At 35.9% G+C, this 25,230-nt stretch overlaps 2 protein-coding genes across 3 annotated transcripts in view; both read right to left on the reverse strand.

Moving 5' to 3' along the window:
- LOC127872353 (U1 small nuclear ribonucleoprotein 70 kDa-like) overlaps window positions 1-25,230 on the reverse strand; it is a 121,172-nt gene that overhangs the window by 49,946 nt on the left and 45,996 nt on the right. The window contains 1 exon segment of the mRNA XM_052415687.1: window positions 13,979-14,041. Within this exon segment, the coding sequence (XP_052271647.1) occupies window positions 13,979-14,041 (63 nt within the window).
- LOC127872198 (uncharacterized) overlaps window positions 1-25,230 on the reverse strand; it is a 229,571-nt gene that overhangs the window by 36,714 nt on the left and 167,627 nt on the right. Inside the window, exon 12 of one of the 2 annotated variants that reach the window (XR_008045725.1) lies at window positions 5,840-5,907. The exons of the other annotated variant lie outside the window; for it this stretch is intronic. The gene's annotated coding sequence lies outside the window, so the exon portion shown is untranslated. Of the gene's footprint in view, window positions 1-5,839; window positions 5,908-25,230 lie in introns of those variants that run through there. 2 annotated transcript variants of the gene reach the window in all.

A 25,230-nucleotide genomic window follows, 5' to 3' on the forward strand; every position in this document is an offset into this window, starting at 1 on the left:
CAGTCAAGTTCTAGTGCTGTTCTGGAGCAGTTAGGTTCTAATGCTGTGAGCAGTAAGGTTCAAATGCAGTTCTGTAGCAGTAAGGTTCTCATGCAGTTCTGAAGCAGTCAAGTTCTAGTGCTGTTCTGGAGCAGTTAGGTTCTAATGCTGTGAGTAGTAAGGTTCAAATGCAGTTCTATAGCAGTAAGGTTCTCATGCAGTTCTGAAGCAGTCAAGTTCTAGTGCTGTTCTGGAGCAGTTAGGTTCTAATGCAGTTCTGTAGCAGTAACGTTCTAATGCAGTTCTGAAGCAGTTAGGTACGAGTGCTGTGAGCAGTTAGTTCTAGTGCTGTTCTGGAGCAGTTAGGTTTTCATGAAGTTCTGGAGCAGTTAGGTCCGTGTGCTGTGAGCAGTTAGGTTCTAGTGCTGTTCTGGAGCAGTTAGGTTCTAGTGTTGTGAGTAGTAAGGTACTAAAGCAGTTCTGAAGCAGTAAGGATCTAATGCAATTCTGGAACAGTAAAGTTCTAGTGCTGTTCTGGAGCAGTAAGGTTCTATTGCTGGGAGCAGTAAGGTTGTAATGCAGTTCTGTAGCAGGCAAGTTCAAGCGCTGTTCTGGAGCAGTAAGGTTCTAGTGCAGTTCTGTAGCAGTCAAGTTCAAGCGCTGTTCTGGAGCAGTAAGGTTCTAATGCAGTTCTGTAGCAGTCAAATTCAAGTGCTGTTCTAGAGCAGTAAGATTCTAGTGCAGTTCTGTAGCAGTCAAGTTCAAGCGCTGTTCTGGAGCAGTAAGGTTCTAATGCTGTTCTGGAGCAGTAAAGTTCTAATGCAGTTCTGGAGTCATTAGGTTATAATGCAGTACTGGAGCAGTTAGGTTCTAGTGCTGGGAGCAGTTAGGTTCTCATGCAGTTCTGAAGCAGTCAAGTTCTAGTGCTGTTCTGGAGCAGTTAGGTTCTAATGCTGTGAGCAGTAAGGTTCAAATGCAGTTCTGTAGCAGTAAGGTTCTCATGCAGTTCTGAAGCAGTCAAGATCTAGTGCTGTTCTGGTGCAGTTAGGTTCTAATGCAGTTCTGAAGCAGTTAGGTACGAGTGCTGTGAGCAGTTAGTTCTAGTGCTGTTCTGGAGCAGTTAGGTTCTCATGCAGTTCTGGAGCAGTTAGGTCCGTGTGCTGTGAGCAGTTAGGTTCTAGTGCTGTTCTGGAGCAGTTAGGTTCTAGTGTTGTGAGTAGTAAGGTTCTAATGCAGTTCTGAAGCAGTAAGGATCTAATGCAATTCTGGAACAGTCAAGTTCTAGTGCTGTTCTGGAGCAGTAAGGTTCTATTGCTGGGAGCAGTAAGGTTCTAATGCAGTTCTGTAGCAGTCAAGTTCAAGCGCTGTTCTGGAGCAGTAAGGTTCTAGTGCAGTTCTGTAGCAGTCAAGTTCAAGCGCTGTTCTGGACCAGTAAGGTTCTAATGCAGTTCTGTAGCAGTCAAATTTAAGCACTGTTCTAGAGCAGTAAGGTTTTAGTGCAGTTCTGTAGCAGTCAAGTTCAAGCGCTGTTCTGGAGCAGTAAGGTTCTAATGCTGTTCTGGAGCAGTAAAGTTCTAATGCAGTTCTGGAGTCATTAGGTTATAATGCAGTACTGGAGCAGTTAGGTTCTAGTGCTGGGAGCAGTTAGGTTCTCATGCAGTTCTGAAGCAGTCAAGTTCTAGTGCTGTTCTGGAGCAGTTAGGTTCTAATGCTGTGAGCAGTAAGGTTCAAATTTAGTTCTGTAGCAGTAAGGTTCTCATGCAGTTCTGAAGCAGTCAAGTTCTAGTGCTGTTCTGGAGCAGTTAGGTTCTAATGCAGTTCTGTAGCAGTAAGGTACTCATGCAGTTTTGGAGCAGTCACGTTCTAGTGATGTTCTAGAGCAGTAAGGTTCTTTTACTGGGAGCAGTAAGTTTCTAATGCAGTTCTGGAGCAGTCAAGTTAAAGTGCTGTTCTGGAGCAGTCAGGTTCTATTGCTGGGAGCAGTTAAGTTATAATGCAGTTCTGAAGCAGTCAAGTTCTAGTACTGTTCTGGAGCAGTAAGGTTCTAGTGCTGGAAGAGGTAAGGTCCTAATGCAGTTCTGAAGCAGTAAGGTTATATTGCAGTTTTGGAGCAGTTAGGTGCAAGTTCTGTTCTGAAGCAGTTAGGTTATAATGCAGTTCTGGAGCCATAAGGTTATAATGCAGTTCTGGAGCAGTTAGGTTCTAGTGCTGGAAGAAGTAAGGTTCTAATGCAGTTCTGAAGCAGTCAAGTTCTAGTGCTGTTCTCGGTCAGTTAGGTTCTAGTGCTGTGAGCAGTTAGGTTCAAATGCAGTTCTGAAACAGTAAGATTCTAATGCAGTTTTGAGCAGTTAGGTTCTAGTGATGTTCTGGAGCAGTTAGGTTCCAGTGCAGTTCTGGAGCAGTCAGATTCTGGTGATGTTCTGGAGAAGTTAGGTTCTGGTGATGTTCTGGAGCAGTTAGGTTCTAATGCAATTCTGAAGCAGTCAAGTTCTAGTGTTGTTCTCTGGCAGTTAGGTTCTAGTGCTGTGAGCAAGTAAGGTTCAAATGCAGTTCTGAAACAGTAAGGTTCTAATGCAGTTCTGGAGCAGTTAGGTTCTAGTGCAGTTCTGGAGCAGTTAGGTTCTGGTGATGTTCTGGAGCAGTAAGGTTCTAATGCTAATCTGGAGCAGTAAGGTTTTAATGCAGTTCTGTGGAAGTTAGATTCTAGTGCTGTTCTGGAGAAGTTAGGTTCTAGTGCTGTTCTTGAGCAATAAGCTTCTAATGCAGTTCTGTGCCAGTTAGGTTCTAGTGCTGTTTTGGGATAGTAAGGTTTTAATGCAGTTCTGTGGCAGTTAGGTTCCAGTGCTTTTCTGGAGCAGTTAGGTTAGTTTGCTCTTCTGGAGTAATTAGGTTCTAGTGCTGTTCTAAAGCAGTTATGTTCTTATAAAGTTCTGGAGCCATTAGGCTCAAATGCAGTTCTGGAGCAGTTAGGTTCTAGTGCTGGGAGCAGTAAGGTTCTAATGCAGTTCTAAAGCAGTCAAATTCTAGTGCTGTTTTCGAGCAGTTAGGTTCTAGCGTTGTGAGCAGTAAGGTTCAAATGCAGTTCTGAAGCAGTTAGGTTCTAATGCAGTTCTTGAGCAGTTAGGTTTAAGTGATGTTCTGGAGCAGTAAGGTTGTAGTGCTATTCTGGAGCAGTAAGGTTCTAGTGCAGTTCTGGAGCAGTTAGGTTCTGGTGATGTTCTGGAGCAGTAAGGTTCTAGTGCTAATCTGGGGCAGTAAGGTTCTAATGCAGTTCTGTGGCAGTTAGGTTCTAGCGCTGTTCTAGAGCAGTAAGGTTTTAATTCAATTCTGGAGCAGTTAGGTTCTAGTACTGTTCTGGAGCAGTTGGGTTCTTATACAGTTCTGGAGCCATTAGGCTCTTATGCAATTTTGGAGCAGTTAGGTTCTAGTGCTGTGAGCAGTTAGGTTCTATTGGTGTTCTACCCATCCACAATTTTATTGGCACAAATCTCCTTACCAAATTTCATGAAGATCGGACTATATAATTGTGTGGCCTCTAGTGTGTTAACAAAGGCACGTGTTGATGATGCACGACGGACAAAATGTATTCACAAAAGCTAAACATGAGCACATGTTGCTCAGGTGAGCTAAAAATGATCATTTACAAAAACAAAATAATTTTGAAATAAGAAAGAAATTTCAAATATTAACTATGGTTTTGGCGAGTGATCTCAAATCTGAGTCGACTGACAATGAAAACATCCTCACCATAAAAACATCAGGCCATAAAGCAAATAGAATTACTTAAGCTCATAATTGTGCTATAATACTAATTAAAGGTTTCTACTTAGCTGTTCAGATATCAAAGCTTTTCAGTCAAGTAAGAAGGCGCATCTTAACAACATCTGCTAATAATGTTATTGTTCAACTGTTGTAGAACTGGTGTAAGTAATGTTGAAACACTAGTTTAACTCGTCCCTTTAGTTTGTTTCTTGGTCATAGTATGCCGTCAGTGTTTATGACTCATAAAAGAACATAGCAATTTCTTCATAAGGTTTTAAACTGTTGTCATTTTGGTAAACGTCTTTTAGAATAAACCACAAGGACATCAAAAGATTTTTACATACAACTAAAATGTCTTAAAAAGTTACGCCGTACTATAATCATGCTCTTCTTTATCAGTCCAAATATTTAGTTATAATAACCAAAACATTTCATGAGGTATTATTAATATAACTTGCTATATTGATGAATCTATCCTCAATCTGAAATGAATTACAACTTGTGATTTACTACAAAGCTATAATAACATAATAAACAAGGACCACTTCTTAGTCAGAGGTTACGTATTAGTCTTGCAAAGGCACAGTACTAAGCTCTGAGCAAAAACTTGTTTTCTGACAGCTTATATGTGGTGCAAAACTGCATCAACTTTAATGAAAACAATGCCAAAGATGCTTCCATATGGCACTCAACTTGATGTACTTGTTTGTAGGTCTAAGAATAATATGCCAATGGATTCTCTTCATTATTTTCAGATGGTTAGCTTAAGGATGCATCAACTTCTCAGGTTCATAGCACAAGCTTTGCTTGGATGTTACAGGATTTGTGCAAATAGAGGCTTTCTTTGCCAGCAGGCCAGAATGACCCAACAATTTCCTTTGCCATTATCAATTTCTAGTTTTTGTTCCAAAATAGGCAAAATAGTATGAAACTCGTAACTTAATATAACTGACATCATCGTGAAATTTTTCCTTGAATAAGGAAAATAATACAGTAATGAGTCCGTTCATCAATGTAATATCTATACTTAAACATTCCAGTTTGTGGGGTTCACCATTTTTTTCTTAAGTGACATAACAGTTCGAGTTAAAAAACTTGCTTTATTTTTTGCAAAGAACCTTTCATGATTTATTTTTGTTATTAAGAATGTTATAAATCAAATTTAAATGTGATGAAATTCAAAAGCAAAGGTAAATAATCTTTACCTGATTGACATTTAGCCAATAATCAAGGACAAATCTCTATAATTATCACATAGCATCTTAACCCTTTCCCCCATAATGAGCAAAGTTTAAATGGCTTTTGCAACCAGCAGTAAACCAGAACAGCCTGCAAGTAACTGGCAGTCTGTTCAGGTTTTATGTTGTTTGTTGCTCATCAGTATCTTAGGGTTGGAAATGAAGCCTTTAAAACTTGAATAAAGTAAGAAAAGTCTTAAATTAAATTTAACTTTCTAAGGAACTACATATGCGTGGAACTACATATCTAAGTGGTAAAGTGTTAAGCCTCATGTAGGGACTGGATCACTGTATCACTGTGCCCCAGCTGGTCTCAGACTGCCAGCATCAACTAAGCTATGCCCATGCATCCAAAATGAGATAGTACCATGTTAATTAACAATATTGCTTTGGTGACATTAAATAGATACCACGAAATATGTACACTGGTTGGTGATATTTGTTACTTTAATATAAATTTATGCTTTATCGACCAGCATTGTGACAGCTGTGGATTTGATTCCCATTTAGTAAATGAGACGTTTTTATTGCCTTGAATTTATGCTGCTTCATTTTTCTAAAATTGAAAATTATTGTCTGTATTTATAACACATTATCATTCTTAGATTGGAAATGTGACAGTGTCAAGACATGGATTTACTAGTTGAAAAGTGTATCTGTTTGGAAATGTGACAGTGTCAAGAAATGGATTTAAATGTGACAGTGTCAAGAAATGGATTTACTAGTTGACTAGTGTATTTGTTTACATATGAGCTTGAGAGTGACAATTCAAAATGTACAGCGCAGTCATATAATGACACATTATGATTTTCTGGAGTCATATTTAAATTTTTGTTTATAAATAGAAACAAGATGTGTTTGTGAAACACAATGTCCCCCTATATGATGTTTGACCTTGAAGGATGACCTTGACCTTGTGAAGGATGACCTTGACCTTGATCTTTCACCACTCAAAATGTGCAGCTCCATGAGATACACATGCATGCCAAATATCAAGTTGCTATCTTCAATATTGCAAATGTATTCATAAAATAAGCGATTTGGGCCACATATATTTGACCTCTGACCTTGAAGGATGACCTTGACCTTAGCCTTTCACCACTCAAAATGTGCAGCTCCATGAGATGCACATGCATGCCAAATATCAAGTTGCTATCTTCAATATTGCAAAAGTATTTATAAAATAAGCGATTTGGGCCACATATATTTAACCTCTGACCTTGAAGGATGACCTTGACCTTTCACCACTCAAATGTGCAGCTCCATGAGATACACATGCATGCCAAATATCAAGTTGCTATCTTCAATATTGCAAAAGTATTCATAAAATGAGCGATTTTGGCCACATATATTTGACCTCTGACCTTGAAGGATGACCTTGACCTTGACCTTTCACCACTCAAAATGTGCAGCTTCATGAGATACACATGCATGCCAAATATAAAGTTGCTATCTTCAATATAGCAAAAGTTATTGCAAAATGTTAAAGTTGGCGCAAACAGACAGACAGACCAACGGACCAACAGACCAACAGACAGACAGGGCAAATACAATATGTCCCCCACTATTATAGTGGGGGACATAATAAAAATGTTACAAACTATTTGTCCTTTCAAAGAGATAGATTTCCAGAAAGAATGGTTTACAAGAAATAAATATTTGGCACAGCTCTTACATTGTGCATAAAGAATTAATACCTTGTAATTAAATCAAATCATTTTGTAAACCTGTTTCAAACCAAAATAACTCTAAGAATACATTCCTGTGATTAAAAGCAGACCAGTCGTAATGCCTTCCGTGTCTGATGTAACAATATTGATCAATAAAAAACTGAAACGTCCCAGATTTTATTAGCCAATATTGCACTGCAAATTATCATATAAAACTAAGTTCAAGGATGTAATTTATTGTTCGGGCGATCTATCTGCACCAAAGCAATGCGGAACTAAAAAATACAGACATACATGGAACGAGCCTTTCTTCTCTAAGGGTTCAGAGCAGAAACTTAAACACCATCTATGCTGAATAATATTTAATTGTAAAAAAAAAAAGCTTTTAATTCAAAACAGGATTATAAATGATGTTTATTATCCTAAAAGCACAAGATGGGAATATTATCATGGCTGTTTTGTGCTTTGACTTTGTTTCCCTCAAAAAACGTTGTGTTGGGCTTTCCTTCATTCATCTGCATTTGTTAATATTTGAATAGCACTTTAATCTAAAGAAGAGAGTGGGAATTAATACAAGGGGTGGGGTGCCAGTCTTTATAGACAGTCTAGTTACCTAATGCATATTTTTATGCTCTGCCATCCTTTTTTATTGGAATGCATTTTATTTTCTTTGGTGATAATGGGGAGATCTTTGATGTGCAATCAAAAGTAACTAGAGCTTTGTCACGGACGTGACGTATACCCCCACGTGCCGCATTGACACAGACTATTTTGCATGCTGTCTTCACAAAACAAGAGAATCAAATTTATGGCATTTTTTTAGAATTATAATACCATTATCATTTATGGCCATTTTGACCTTTGAACTCTTGAATTCTTTCGCATGACATGCCGTCCAAATTTATGGCCATTTTATTTACTTTTGAACTCCAGGTGTGACCTAGACCTTGGAGTTATTGACATAATTCTTTCGCATGACACATCGTCAAATGATTGTGAACAAATGTAATAGGTATTTTTTAAATCTCACAATAAATGACATAGTTATGGTCCGGACAAGATCATTTATGGCCATTTTTTACCTTTGAACTCACAGTGTGACCTTGACGTTGCAGATATCGACTTAATTCTTTCGCGCGACACACCGTTCAATAATGGTGAACAAATGTGCCAAATGATTTTAAAATCTCACCATGAATGACAGTTATGGCCCGGACAAGCTCATTTATGGCCATTTTTTACATTTGAACTCAAAGTGTGACCTTGACCTTGGAGATATCGATGTAATTCTTTCGCATGCCACACCGTCCAATGATGGTGAACAAATGTGCCAAATGATTTTAATATCTCACAATGAACGGCATAGTTATTGCCCAGACAAGCTCATTTATGGCCATTTTTAATCTTTGAACTCAAAATGTGACCTTGACCTTCAAGATATTGACATAATTCTTTCGTGCGACACATCGTCCCATGATGGTGAACAAATATGCCAAATGATTTTAAAATCTCACAATAAATGATAAAGTTATGGCCCGGACAAGCATTTTACCCTTGAACTCCAAGTGTGACTTTGACCTTGGAGATATCGACGTATTTTCTTCATGCGACACACCATCCCATGATGGTGAACAAATGTACAAAGTTATTTTAAAATCTAACGATAAGTGACATAGTTATGGTCTGGACAAACTTTCCGTTTAAAACACACTAATTGATCCCATGACCTAGTTTTTGACCAGGCATGACCCACTTTCAAACTTGACCTATACATCAACAAGATACAACTTGTGACCAAGTTTGGTGAAGATCGGATGAAATTTTGGGACAGACCGACAGACAGACAAAGTGACTCCTATATAGCCCCCATTACCAATGGTAATGGGGGTATAAAAATGGTTGTCTTTCTTCAAGTATAGGTAGAGTTCACAAGCTGCCAAGACCCCATGGCATGTGTATATAAGACACGTGTAAAAACATAATTTATCACAGAATTTCAGTAAATTGGAATACCTAATAGAACATCAGACCATTCACTGATGCATTTATATACATGGGGTTAATAATGTGACAACAAGATGGCAACCTCCATGCCAAGACAGGTAATTTTTGATGTTTTAGACCCTCTATTACTTTATTACTTGTTAAAATACTGCTAACTTTCCACCCATATGGGCCAGAAAGTGATTACTAATGGTTATTTAATTGTATTAATATTCGCTGTTCATTTCAACTTTACTCACTGCAAAATTTCTTAGCGGGTCACAAAATTACAGACCCTGCTAAGAACATTTGCACTGAATTAAGTCAAGATTTATCACTTCTTGCTAATATGGCTGGAAAGTGAAAAGCATTAAAAAAAAAAACAAGCAAATTCGTTGAATTGATATCCCCGCCAATATACTTCTGGACGCATGGACAACGCCAACGTGCATCACCCTCTTATCCATTTATAAACTCATAACAAGTTTCAATGAAATCTGTCAAAGCACTTCCAAGATATGGCTCCGAACATACAAAAAAAGCAAGATACAAAGGGCCATAACTCCGTTATTATCCAATGGTGTACAATGCCATTTGGCGTGCATCATCGTCTTATCCATGTATATACTCATACCAAGTTTCAATGAAATCCGCCAAAGCACTTTCAAGATAATTATGGCTCTGGACACAAAAGTGCCTGACGGACAGACAGACGGAAAGACGGACGGACAGAAGGACGGACAACGCCAAAACAATATCCCTCCGCCTATGGCGGGGATAATTAATACAAATTATAAAAGGTTATAAAACAGGGAAAAATACCTGTCTTGGCAAGGGCACCACCATCTTGTTTGTCATATGATTACCCCCTCTAATATTAAGTTATTTTAACCAGGGCAACAGAAATTTTTCCAGAACTATTTATGACCAAAGTACATTTGTATATGTTCACCTTGCTGAACCAGTGCAATACATTAACTTTCTTCAATTATTACGGCTGCTATGAAAAAACAAGAGATGTGTTTTTCAGAAACACAATGCCCCCTATTGCGCCGCTTTGAAGCCCTATATTTGACCTTGAAGGATGACCTTGACCTTTCACCACTCAAAATGTGCAGCTCCAGTAGAAGTAAATAAGAGATTGAATGGAGAAATTGTTTTTTTTATTTTTTTATTTTTGCCCTTTGACCTTGAAGGATGACCTTGACCTTTCACCACTCAAAATGTGCAGCTCCATGATATACACATGAATGCCAAATATGAAGTTGCTGTTTTCAATATTAAAAAAAGTTATGATAAAACTTTAACTAAGGTTAAAGTTTTGGGAAAGAAAAAAACAACAATGATATTTGACCTTTAACCTTGAAGGATGACCTTGACCTTTATTTTTCACCACTCAAAATGTGCAGCTCCATGAGATTCACATACATGACAAATATGAAGTTGCTATCTTCAATATTGCAAAAGTTATAAAAGTTTAACCAAGGTTAAAGTTTTGTGACACACACATACAATGACTGACTGACTGACTAACAGACAGACAGGCCAAAAACAATATACCCCCCATATTTCGATCCGGGGGACATAAAAACGTACAACTAAAACAACAACTAATCGATTGCAATTCCAGTTTCCATCTTTATAATCGTTTTCTTTACAATTGATTTTTATTTCCATTGTTTTTCTGTAAAAAATAAGTAGTAAAAACGATAAAACGACCCCAATCTGTTGCCCTGTGTAACAATGAACAATCAATGTGCGTTTTGAAAGTAGCTCAGGTTTTAGTTGCTATCAATGTGACAACACTATAATTTGACATTAAGCAGAATCTGTTTCACTATTGATAAGTTGAATAATAAATGTTAACAATCTGTCACTACAATTAACCAATTTATGCATAACGTCTAGAAAAAAGGCCTTTGCAAACTGCGTAGATCGAGATGAGACGCCGTATGATGCGGCGTCTCATCGGGGTATGCGATGTTTGCTTAAGGAATTTCTGTAAGAAATGTTCTAAATATATAAATAAATATACTAGACATCCCTAATTTTGGAAATAAATTGATCCAAGTAAAAAGGATGGGAGAGTCCACTAGGCATAAATGGGTTAAAATGATCATTACTGTTTTACAAAGAGACAGATGCCTTGAATAAAGCAGAAACCAAGGCATGCTGGTCTTGTCCAAAGAGACACTCAAGACGAAATAGAAAACATTGCCTTATTATCAATAGACAGAGGACTTGCCTATTATAAAAGATGACCTGGTACAGATTAATGAAGATTCAATGGCCTTGACATCTATTTGAGTTACTGCAGAGAAAGGAGAAAGGGGGCTTTGAAAAAATACTGAGGCCTTTAGTGACTTTTTAATGAAAAAAGAGGCATTGACTGCATGCCAGTTACCACTATGACACACATTGTGTATATAATTTATTTACGTGTTGTGAAAAAACCCAGTGGCATTGACCTAAATAGCAGATAGAAAAGACATATGAAGGAAGTGATTACTTGCCTTTTGTGTGATGTAAATAAGAGATGTGTCATTGACCTTAATTATATTTAGCATAGAGAGGAAGTGAATAATTGCCAACTCATAAGTGCTACATATATGGTTGCCATGGCAATGAGACTGAGCAGCATGGCCCCTGGGCATGGGCTACAAGAATCTACCCAGGTAAGAATGAGGTCAAGGTCGTTTCTGTGTTTGTATGTATTCTGGCATTGTATGCAACTTGGTGTCAATCAATCATGACTATAGTTCACCAGTTCACCATTTAGAGGGTCAACTCAAGTAATTAAAAAAAACGGGTCATTTCAGATTAACAGGGAGATGAAGTAATTTATGCCTTTGCAACCCGTTAAATAATGGGTAACAAGTAGATAATGTATAAATATCTTTGAAAACAATTTTCTTAAATTATTTCTTTATTTGTACAACTGGCAAATAGTTCAACAGTTGTGTGATGTTTAAGTTACAGAAAGCAAATTACAGACTTAAGAATATAAAGGGTTAGACAAACTTTCTTTGGTTTAAAAGGAACATTTTTTTATTGATAAATAAAATAAAATACAATTTACCAAACAAACATTAAATTCTGAAAATGATTTTTTTTTAATTATCAAGTGGTATCCTAATATTGCATATTTTACATACATGTTTTGCCTAAACTATTTCGGACACTTAACACACATGCATTAAACCTTTTTTTCACAGAGCACGCCCATATATAATTACATAACATCATAAATCATGTTCGTTACTTGCCATTAAGACACAGAATATACAAATAGTTCTTTCTGGTCAAGTTGATTGTCAGGTTTGGGTCTGGTTTGAGATGCACTTTCACTTTTGTTATTCATAAAAACCATTAAAATTTGCACTAAGAAATCAAACTTGCCATCGGCATTTTGGTAATTTTCTTTTTAAAAACCCTCTTCATTTCATGTTCTAAATGTATACTTAATACCCTGACTATGCTACTAGAAAAACAAGCAAATTCGTTGAATTGATATCCCCCGCCAATATGCTTCTGGACACAAAAGTGTTATATTTGACACTCAAAAAAGCATTTTTTAAAGATAAAAAGGGCCATAACTCCTTTATTAACAGATGGTGTACAATGAAATTTCGTGTGCATCATCCTCTTATCCATATATATACTCATACCAAGTTTCAATGAAATCCGCCCAAAGCACTTCCAAGATATGACTCCGGACGGACGGACGGAAAGACGGATGGACGGAAAGACGGACGGACAACGCCAAAACAATATCCCTCCGCCTATGGCGGGGGATAAAAACGCTTTTAAGTGAACTGCAACTCTCTGCTACATAAAGAAGTTTTCTCTGCCATATCATGTGACTAACATCCAAAAAAACATAATTATTTATAACCTGTTCACAAAAAATTGATACTGGCACCTCCAAAGTGTTGAAATGCACATAGGCAAATTATAATTCTTTTTTTTTTGTGAGCGAAGCTCACAAATAATGCAGACGCAATTTTGCAAATCAGTATGGATCAGTATGGGCTTAGGTACGGTAGGAATCGTAACCCGTGACTGCCTGTGTGGATAACTCCAGTAAACTTTAGCAGAGGATAATGCTAAAAGTGTCTGCTTAAATCACTGCATCTACCTTTTCTCACTGATACAGTACATAAAGTGTATTTAACAACTTGTAGTAAGACAACGTTGGCAAGTCTAGTGTTTATCATTGAAATCTGTACATATTGGCTGCTTTCAGGGAAAACGGCGCAATAAGATTTGCTGTATCAATGATTTGAAGAAAAAAAACACACATCTCTACCTGCATTTTAAGACACACTCTTTATAAATTTGAATGGGTTGTGATCATTTCAAACTTGCGATATAAAAAGCTATAACACAATTTTGAAAACTGAGTTGCGTCTAAGATTATACAACATCAAACAAATTCAGTGCCTTCAGCGCTTTGATTTATTTTATCATGGTCCAAGCAAATTAGTCACAAAATATCAGCTCTTTATAAACATAGCTTCAGCAACATGACTTCAAAATGACATACTGAGAGGAAAGCCAATCTTTAATCAAGCCATTCAGACTCTGTGACATTTTGTCAGAACTCCAAGTAATATCTTGAACAAACAACATTTGTTCATAAATTTTGCATTTGATACTGAGCGAACAGGGTCTTATCTATTGGGGAAAAAACCTTCTATTTCACAAGGATAAATCATTAATCTAAACGAAATGAAGCTTTTAAGTTATAATACTTCGATTTATTTCATATAACATTTTGAAAAACTCCTTCCATAGTTGTTTGTTTTTTTACAAAGCTTTTGGTTCCCTTATAAATTATGAAGTCATACACGAAGCCAATGGAGGGAGAAAGATATTGAGCTTAGGGCTTATTTCAGTCCTCATTTGCCTTTCAATAAATGCCACAATGAATAATCACAGAAATTTTCAAATGTCCCAGTTTTTAAAACAATACTGGTATTGCATAGTCAGTCAGTGAATCATTTCATTTCAAGTACTTAGTACAGAGTGTATCTATGTAATATGGACAGGGCATGACTGCTCTACTGAAAATGGAGTTTTAACAGCAGATAAGCCCTGTTCAAGTGTTCTGTGAAAAGGAGGTTCAATGCATGTGCATAAAGTGTCATCCCAGATTAGCCTGTGCAGGTGGCACTTTCCACACTACACTTTCCACCTTTATATATATATTTCGTTAAAAGAAAGTCTCGCAAGCTAACAAACAATTACACTATGACAACATTAACTGTTGATTAAGAAGAAAACAACATCTGAATGACCAATAAGTACAAAAAACAAACCTGAATTTGTACAACTACAACTTACTTTTCTGATGGGGCCATAAACTTCAAATTCTCTCCTGATCTTTGATTCGCTGGTGTCGTAATTCTGAAAATAGACAAAAGGAAAAACAAAATTTAAAGAAGGGAGACAAATCTGACAGCCTTGTTACATGTCATGTAACATGATTTGTTATATAAGGGAGATAACAAGAACATCACTAATGAATATAGAATTATAGATTCTGCAGAATGTTCAGAATATACAAATGTTCACATCGTTTTTGGAATATAAATTCATAATACAAATTCAAACAAACGATTATGTGAAACAAAATTAACCTTACAAATTATTTTTTCAAAAGTATTTCATTACAATAATTGGTTAACTTTCTGACACCTGAAAACTTAAACAAAAATATTGTGTTTTGTATGTTCTTGTCATGGCAAACTGGAAAGTTTCTTTAGGTCAGTTATCTCTAATAAAACATCATATAACTCAACTTATTATTTGGTTGTTAGGTTATGCTTCAACTAATGTTAACTCTAATTTGATGTATTTTGACAAAGTCCAGGGCCCTCACACTACTTTGAGGGAAGGGGTCCGCAGCCCTTAGGGAGGGAATTTTCGCGGCGTTTCCCTTTTTGGGGGATTTTTTTACTTACTCTCTCATTATTTCATTTGTACATGTTTGCATTATATTCATTGCATTTTTCATAATTTAGTATGTTTGAAAAGATTAAATTGAAATAGAATTGAGATATAATAATCATGAGACACATCTTTCTATTAAAAAAAAAAAAAAAAAAATTTTTTTAGGGGGAATTTTTCCCCCAAAAAGGGGTAAAAAGTATACTTTTCAGGTGGGGGACTGCCGCCGAAATTCGGCGGCAGATTTGATAGATTGAGGGCCCTGAAGTCACAGTAACATAACTGGTACACGTTGACTAAAAACTATAATAAATTATTATAAACTCAAATTTTGCGGATTAGCACTATTATCATTATTGCTAGATAAATTTGACAAAGGCTTGCGTAAAAATTATCACATCCAAAAGAAAAAACAATGCCCAGATTTGTTTTATCATAAGCCTTGCTTTAATTGCATTATCAATGAATGTTATGCAAATCTCAGTAACCTATTACTGATAGTTGAGCTTGGACTCTTTCATCTCCAAAAAGCACTTTACATGCAAGTACAGTCACAGAGAAAAGAAAACCTTTTTTAACGTCATTTATTGTCATCCTATCCATTCGTTCCAACAAAATAAAGCACTTATTTACAAAGACAGCTATTCCAGCACGTGGATAACCCAGTGTTTCAATTAATCAGGTCCTATAGACCAAAACAGAATCAGCTCAGATTTTCAATGTCTCAATGACCAAATGAGAAAACAACACTGCTCAATCAAGTGCACTAGAAACTCTTGGGGACTGCACTGATTTGTGGTGGCAACACAAGTTGTTTGTGGCTTCACTTCAAAAAGTCACTTGAAGTGCATGCAATTTGGAATGCATTTAGGAGATTTGTCAACAAACAGAATGTTTCAGTTTCATGTTTTATGTTCAATTATGTTGTAGTTTTAATTATTTTATGATGCAGTAAAGCGGTATAAACTTAATGGCACTAAAACCAAGCTTCAATTAAAACATTTTAGACTTGATCTTAATATGGAATTTTATCACTTTAAACATAAACTGCCAAAAATGATGTAAACACTAGTATCAACGTAAAATAACTTAAAGTAATATTTTATAGGGCTGCAACAGATATCCCAAATATCCGAGATTCGCGGATCCAAATGAGGATTTGCGGATCTAAACATGATTGGTAAAATCGGTTTTGAATCCGGATTTTATTTGAGTTTAACCTTTCCTTTGCAGTAATTGTTCTTTCGCCCCAATATTTTTCATTAAATTGTTTCTGTCTGTTCGAAAGGCTGACTGGTACATAGTTTTCACGATTATCGATACTTTTTCGACAAAAACATGGTACTACACAGTCTACTTTCGTTTCGATGGTGCAAAATGCTGCTGAAGAAAATTCACAATGCAATTAAACAATTAAAATCCTCGGTGTGGAAGCATTTCAGGTTTTATCAGCGTACTAATGCTGGCTTATAAATGGTCGTTACCAAGCATTTTATTGATACTTATTGCAGATTGAGTGTGATGTGTTTTTTGCTTGTTAAAATATAGCGTTATTCATATTATATCTGAATGACATAGATGTGTTTAATATGAGACATTATTCTATATCCAATAAATTCATCCAATCGGCATTCTTCATATGTATCACGTGACCGTCCAATATATTCCGGTATTGGATCCAAAAAGTCTGTATTTTTTCCATATTGGACAGTTGAGTACAAGTGCACTAAGCAATTGTTTTATAACGATAAAAGCCGTTACCGAGAAAAAGTATCCGAATGTACTATAATCGATTCACACAGGCGATATTTTGCTTGTATGTCTCTTTTTAATACTTTACTATTGAAAATATGAGAGGAAATAAAAAAACGAATCGATAATGTGATATTTAATTTATTTTTATTGTTAGAAATTAAAAAAAAAATGCAAAAGCAAGTGATATTGTTATTACTAGAAATTGAAAACAAATATGCAACAGCAAAACAAAAAATCAATTTTATTAACCTCAATGACAACTTTAATCCAATGCTAGCCTAATAACAACTAACTTTTAAGGTCGCCGTGGTGTAATGGATATGGTGTCCGCCTTGCAACCGGGAGGTCACGGGTTCGATCCCCACCGTGGGAGCGTTCTTTAGATTTCCCCCAAAAGACAGCAAGTACTGGTTCTAGGCCCAGGAAACGGACTCGAGAGCGTTTATATAAGCCTAAGGCTTTCGACGCAATCGAGCTAAAATAAATAGGTTTAAACTAAACTAACAACTAAGTTACAATGATATGCATTTCCATTTTCCATTTTCTGTTCTTCCATCCATTTATCGAAATTTATTTTAAACCACTGTATTTGTTGAGAGCGTTTGTACACATGCTCACCATTCTGACCCAAAGGCCAAAACACAATTTACGAATTCGTAATCCTGTCGGAGCGAGTTGTTTTATTCCTATCGAAGTTAACAATTATGCATGACAAACACACAATCCGAAATACGTTTTGCCTTTTGGATTCGTTCAATGCTATCAAAATGGTATAATTTGCTACTAGATTTATTAAACACTACCACCTCCATATTGTTGTCCCTAAAATGCAGAGTCTTGCTTATACAAGTATGTTTCGTCAGAGAAATGATGTCACACGAGATACGTCATAAGTGCGTAATCAATGAATAAAAATAAAAATACGGAAAGCTGGTTTGGTAATGAGGATATAGAATAAAAAGTTTATTAGACGTTTAAACTGTACAATACGTGATATATTGGACTCGCACACAGTTTGAAGTCATATTGGACTCGCCTAACGGCTCGTCCAATATGACTTCAAACTGTGTGCTCGTCCAAATATATCTCCGTATTGTACAGTGAAACGTCTAATAACCTATAATTATTATTATTTTGATAGTTTTTGAGAAATTTGCGGAATCTTGACCCGGGTATAAAATTTTGTTCGAACAACGTCCATTGTTCTTTTCATCTACTTAGTATTTGTTTTTGTTTTTGATGTCGTTATTTCTGCTTCCACTACTGCTGCTGCGGCTGCAGCTGCATCTAGTACTAATGCTGTTTAAGTTGTATAAATATTAGTAGCTTAAAAGTGTATAATAATAATAAAAGTAAATTACTTTTTTTCATAAGAAATATATAAGTTCTGATGTTTCAAAACATAATTTGGGATATAGCAATATAAATTATAATTTATTTTGCATATTGTTACTTTGAAAATTAGGATTTGAACCGATATTCCATATCTGAGCCTTTATATTTGAATTCGGATCCGATTGAAATTTTGGATTCGTTGCAGCACTAATATTTTTAATGAATATACTTTGCTGTAGGAATAGTTAAATCTTTGGCAGGAGGTAGACATTCTGCATAATTAAACTTCAAAACAGGTGCAATTAAATTGTGGAGTATTTTTTGTTGAGATCTTGATTTTTTGTTTTAAACTTATCTTTACCCCTGACAGAAAATGGTATCATTTTTTTAAGTTAATTAATAGCCATTATAAACAAGGGCTGTTTGTAAAACATGCATGCCCCCCCCCCCCCCACCATATGGGCTGTCAGTTGTTGTGGCAGCCATTATGTGAATACTTTTTTTGTCATTGTGACCTTGACCTTTGACCTAATGTAAGTTATCATCCGGAAACCATTGTACTATTTTGAGTCACCGTGACCTTGACCTTTGACCTAGTGGCCTCAAAATCAATATGGGTCATCTGGGAATCATGATCAATGTTCCTATTAAGTTTCATGATCCTAGGCCCAAGCGTTCTTGAGTTATCATCCGGAAACCACCTGGTGGACGGACCGACAGACCAACCGGCCGACATGTGCAAAGCAGTGTACCCCCTCTTGTTCGAAGGGGGGCATATAAAAAAGGAAATCGCTGAACTATAACTTCAACTTGCCACACCCTCTTACATAAAACATCAAAGCTGAGGCTGCAAACTTTGAAGCAGAATCCTAGTTTCTCCAGATGATACAAAACAGATGTTAGCTGTGTAAATATCTGCTGCCTTATCTATTTTCCTTTGGAATGGATTTGTAATGAAATGGTCTTTTTATGTTAAAAACATTACTTATTTGTAAACTTAAATTAAAATCTGCAACATGGTTTTGGAGATGTGGATTAAGACAAATTGTTTACCACATGACATACAAAAACCATTAACCAGAATAGTTGATTATGAGTTCTTAAAAGGCTCAGCTAACCAAACAACTTAGGTTTGCTTGTCAAAAGCCATCTACACTAGATAGCATCCAGAGTGGTGTTGACACTCCCTTCAAACAGTTCAAAGACAGATTCTAAATCTGGCACATTTTATCCCAGAACACTTCAATCAAAGCTGTTTGTGATAACAAATATACATTTGTGTTTTTGATGATAATTGCAGTTTAAATTCAATCAAGCTGCTGCAAATAGGAATAAATCCAGGCTTAGATAAGTTTCTAATTCCTTTAACCCTATACCACTTAGATACTTATTTTGACGCATTTGTAGTCCCTTCGAAAGTTTAATTTAATTAAAGACCTTTTTTTACCAGATTCAAGTTTTAAAGGCTTTATTTCCAACCCTTAGATACTGATGAGCAGCAAACAGCATAAAGCCTGAACAGACTGCGAGTTACTCGCAGGCTGTTCTGGTTTTATACGGTGTGCACATATCCATTTTCACTTTGCTTCTGAGAGGGAAAGGGTTAACTCAGTTATGCCTAGTAGACTCTCCCATCCTTCTAAATTGGATCAATTTATTTCCAAATTAGAGATGTCTAGTTTATTAATTTCTATATTTAGAATATTTCTTTCAGAAATTCCTTTAAGCAAACAGCGCAGACTCTGATGAGACATCGCATCATGCGACGTCTCATCTGGGTCTACGCTGTTTGCCAATGCCTTTTTTCTAGACGCTAGGCATAAAGGGGTTAAAGACAAAATAAACTAATAGAATATAATGTTTATTTTTCAGAAAGATAAATTTAACAGATTTATATTTCTTAAATTTGGATTAATATTTTATATCATCAACAATATCATCTACAAATGTTGTAAAATCATCATCAAATCTTTCTGTTGATTATAACTCTTTTGTTGCAATGTATCATTTAACACAAAGAACTTTTTTATTAGTCTTTCTGCCAAGATGGCAATCAAAATTAGAATGTGTTATTGTGTCTTTCTATTAGTTCAAATAACAAAATGTCAAGGAAAGAAATATCTCATTTAACTCTTCCAGTGCTGGAACTGAATTTTGAAGGCCTTTGCAAACAGTTTGGATCCAGATGAGACGCCACAGAACGTGGCATCTCATCAGGATTCAAACTGTTTGCTATTCTGATAGTATTCTTTGAAAAAAATCAAAGAAAATGCTAATTTTAGAAATTCAGCAGACGACATTTTTGCAGACAACAAATTTCCCAGCATGCAAAGGGTTAACCCTTTCCCACTCAGCAAAGTGAAAATGGCTATGAGCAAACAGCATAAACCCAGAACACTCTGCGATTAACTCTAATAACTCGCAGTCTGTTCAGGTTTTATACTGTGTTGCTGCTCATCATTATCTGAGGGTTGGAAATGAAGCCTTTAAACATTGAATCTAGTATGAAAGGTCTTTAATTAAATTTAACTTGTTAAGGGACCACAAATGCCTCAAAATAAGTGTCTAAGAGGTAAAGGGTTCAGATACAATGTATTGGGGACAACATCATCAAACGCTGCTCGTGCAATGGTTAATGCCCCTTTAACTGAAACAGAGGAATAAATAAGTATATGTTGAACACCCTTTATATGACTATAGTTGGCGAATTTAGAAGATGGACATTGTATGACCAAAACATTTAAGGTGTCTGTTTTGCATCAGATAGAGAATTAATTTTGTGTCTGAGTGTAACTGGATAAGTTAAAGCCATGACAATCTCCTAATTTGAATAAGCTACATTAAAGATGATACTATGCAGAATTTCTTCAAAAACTATAGTCTTTCCTCTAGATTTTCTTTAAAATAATAATTTCCCCAAATTTCAAGTTCACTTTGAGAGATTTCTTTCCCCTTTTGCAGTTTTGACGTTATTTTTTTCCCAAAGTGAAAAACATGACTCTGTTCACAAATCAAGAAAAAATTAATATCTTTTTCAAAAAGATATACAGCATTGATTTTTGTTTGTGTTGATGGTAAAAATCAAACAAGGGCTGTTTGTAAAACATGCATGCCCCCAATATGGGCTGTCCGTTGTAGTGGCAGCCATTGTGTGAATACGTTTTTTGTCACTGTGACCTTGACCTTTGACCTAGTGACCAGAAAATGGATAGGGTCATCTGCGAGTCATGATCAATGTACCTATGAAGTGTCATGATCCTAGGCAAAAGCGTTCTTGAGTTATCATCTGACCTTGACCTTTGACCTAATGTAAGTTATCATCCGGAAACCATTTTACTATTTCGGGTCACCATGACCTTGACCTGTGACCTAGTGACCTCAAAATCAATAGGGGTCATCTGCAAGTCATGATCTATCTACCTATGAAGTTTCATGATCCTAGGCCTAAGCTTTCTTGAGTTATCATCTGGAAACCACCTGGTGGACGGACCAACAGACCGACCGACCGACATGTGCAAAGCAATTTACCCCCTCTTCTTTGAAGGGGGGCATAAATATCTTTATTTAAGATCTTTTCCAGTCAAATAACAACAAGTTCCCCTAGTTAACATGATAGTGTAATTATATAAAAGTAAGGTACCGATTACACTGCTGGAACTACAACTTGTTTAAAGCTTTATACATTTAAATTTTAACATTCAATTTCGAAAACAATTTAAACAAAAGCTGTCTTCATCGGAAGACATTTGCCCCGAAAAAAATCATTTTCGAAACCTTAACTCAGATTTCGAAACCTAAACGCAGTCCCTAACCTCAAGGTCAAAGGGGTCAAAATTTGTGTGCGTATGGATAAGCCTTGTCCATATGCACATGCATACCAAATAAGAAGGTTACATCTGAAGCGACATAAAAGTCATGAGTATTTTTTGGAAACCTAAACACAAAAGTGTGAAGAAAAGACGGACGGACAAACTGACGGACAGACAGTACTGCCCTCCTTTGAGGGTATAAATATATGAACTTATATGGATGTGAGTTGAAAATGAGTCCTAAAAAAAAAGTCCATTGGTGGGAATGTTTATTTGGAAAAAATATATACTTTTTTCCATTGGGAATGGGTCCGATTACCAGACCCAATTTTGAATGAAAAAGATGTGTTTGTGAAACACTATGTCCTTCCCCATATATTTGACCTTTGACATTGAAGGATGACCTTGACCTTTCACCACTCAAAGTGTGCAGCTCCATGAGATACACATGTATGCCAAATATCAAGTTGCTATCTTCAATATTGCAAAAGTTATGGTCAATGTTAAAGTTTGAAGCAAACCAACCAACCAACCAACAAACAGACAGGGCAAAAACAATATGTCCCCCAGTATAGACCGGGGGGGGGGGGGGGGGTCAATAAATAAAGAAACAGAATGTGAACATAGAAACACAGATGTCACAGGAGATAAGCAGACTCAACAAGCTTTTATGCATGAAGATTCATAAAGCATTTTCATTTTTAATGGTCATATAAATGTGCATTCAGTAATTTCCGAAACATTTCATGGTAACTTTTGTTGTAATAAAAGGTCACCTTATAAGTTGTGTTCAACATGAAACAGTATGTTTTATGGTCTGATAGATCAATAATTGCAATGAAAATCTATTATCAGTCTCAGATTACATCAGATTGAATTAAACATGAGGAATAAAACACCATGAAAAGGATAGGATGGAACATAATTCATATAACATTCAGAATCATGTCTGGGTCACAATAATGGCAGATATAATAGATTACTGCACTTAGGAACCAAACTGTAGCAAATGTTCACATGCGCGCACAATCAAGTCTATATATTTGTTTATAATACACCTTAAGTGTAAATATTTGCTTAACAAATTCTGTCTGAAGTAATAATTGTCCAGAGCTCTCTGATATGTATAGAAACCAAGGCCCATAATTATTTTTCCATCATTGAAACACAAAATTCCACAGATGGGAAAAATAAAGTACTGTGAAATCACAATTACTGATTGATCGCATTGTCACAGCTACATGACTGTACAGAATACATTACTGTGTATCACTTTCACATACAAACAAAGCTGATGTGGACAATGTGGACAACATGAAATGCAACAGGATGGTGATAGCACTAGCCATGGAATTATAATCTTCAGTGTACATTAATTTTTAGCCGTGCTCTGTGAAAGAGGGGTTTAACTCATGTGCGTAAAGTGCTGTTCTCACAGGCTAATCAGGGTCAACACTTTCTGCTTTTATAGTATTTTTCATTTACAGAAAGTCTCTTCTTAGCAAAAGTCCAGTTTAGGCGGAGAGTGTCGTCTCTGATTACCTGTGCGAAATGCACAGCTGACATTTTGTATTTGTTTATAAATACTATCGGTCCCAAAGGAAAACCTAAATGGATTTGTTCACTCAAACTGAGTCCAGCTATTAGATTATGCCTGCGATCACAAAATACAATGGTGGTGATATACAACATATGGTGAGGTGACTTGATATCCCTACAATAAAATGTAGCAAACAGGAATCTACTTCAACAAACAAACTTTGATAGTTCTTGGAACATGAAAGCCAACGGCGATGATGGTGTTTGTTTTGTTCACTTATGGTCAGTGAAAATATAATGACTTTGAATGGAATATGTTTGGAAAAAAATATTGATGGAAAATGCAGGCAGGAAGGTGTAATAGAAATTTTGTATCAATAATGCTGATTGCAGGTTACCAATTATTAACACTGTTGAATATTCATTGTGTCATCAAAAGTTTACTAGTGTTGGAATTTGCAACAACAAAACATTGAGCTTTCAACAGACAACAATACTAATACAAGTCAGTAGGTGAACATTTAAATATAAACACTGACTTCTGGAAAAAAATATTTCCAAAATATATTAATTAAAAATTGTGTTCTTTTTTAATGAATTTTAATTTAAGAGATTGTATCTTTTCTACTTTTTTGTAACGAGCAGGAACTTTATGTCATGTCTTTTTCATATTTTGTGACCATTAATGCCTAAACAATATAACTCAGATTTATGTGTATGGGAAGCATTTATGAAACACATCAAAAGGAGCTGAAATATTGTTTTTCTTTAGGTTGTTTTTTTTTATGGATAAAATCGTATTAAGGTCAACACTTCAGATAATGGATGTTTTCAAAGTGCTTCACTATGGACAGCTTCAATTTAAAGTCATGTGCCGTAAACAGCTATTTTTTGTTGTTATTGCTGTACCATTCTTATGTGATTTGGCCATATCTGACTTGACAATCTGATAACTTAATTTGGTAACTGAGCATGTGTTTTTCGTCGTAAGCTGTATTTAGCCAGCTTTTCACCTTACCTGACCTTTGTAAGTGTCCAATAAAATTCAAATGAAATTTCCCGCGGCTAGGTACGAATGAATACACTTCATTTATTCCATTGGCTGATTTGAGTATACCACCAGAACATTGGAAACATATCCGCGTCTTTGTAACACTGTTTAACTGCATGAAACAATTTAATTTCTGATGACAAGGTTTAATAGATAGACGAGTTTTACACTCAATTCTCGACATCAATACAGTTTGTGAGTGCACCTTTTATTTTCAGAGAATTACCAGCGCAACGCGTTTATACTTAAAGGCTATGTTCTCATTTTTAGTACTTACTTCCATATTCTTGTCAACATGTTAACATGTAAAAGTATAAAGAGCAGTGGAAGCGAGGCCTCACTTTAATACATTGCATTTCAACCCGCGAGGTATCGGGTAAATTCGCGGCCAGTGTATGAATGTCAGAGTTTATATACAGGTCATCACCGGAGTTCGCGGCCAGTAAAATAATAGTTATATAATAAATACGCTATCCGTGAACTAGGTGACCTGGAATTTTCTTTAGACCAGAAATATGTAGATTCTTAATGTGTTTTCAACAATACAATGATAAATATTATTTTTGATTAATTTAACAATAATTATTCCACCATATTGACCAATGTATTAAGCATGAGCGCGATGATTATCAATACTGTTAATAATCGAATCAAATAGCAATGCCCGACAAACCACGAAAACAGGTTTGTTCGAAGAATGCGCCTATAAATACGGATACTTCTCGTGTGGCCGGTTAACTCGTATGTTTTAATTTCACTTCCATTCTTCTTTTGGTTTTCTGTTTTGTATCTATAGGTTTATGACCAGCAATATGTAATAATGTAAAATAAGCCGCGAAAACTCTGCATAACATCCCGAACTGGTGTGATGCAGCTAAGAACTGCACAGAAAAAAGACATTCGCTATCCTTGATCTCATTCATTGAACTATCAACTGCCGTATATCTTTTTTCTAAAGATGTTTCTTGTTTTTATTAAGGTGAGCTTGTAAGAATATAACTTCTGATTATGCACTCATGTTGTTTGTTTGTGTCTCAATTTCAGAAATAAGAAATACATAACAAGCCTTTGGAACTCAAAATTGCAACATTACCAAATTGATATTTTGTTCCACAAACTAATTATACAATGGACAAGTAAGACAGATTTTAGATCTA

Source organism: Dreissena polymorpha, chromosome 1 (genome assembly GCF_020536995.1).
Source record: "Dreissena polymorpha isolate Duluth1 chromosome 1, UMN_Dpol_1.0, whole genome shotgun sequence".
Classification (NCBI taxonomy): domain Eukaryota; kingdom Metazoa; phylum Mollusca; class Bivalvia; order Myida; family Dreissenidae; genus Dreissena; species Dreissena polymorpha.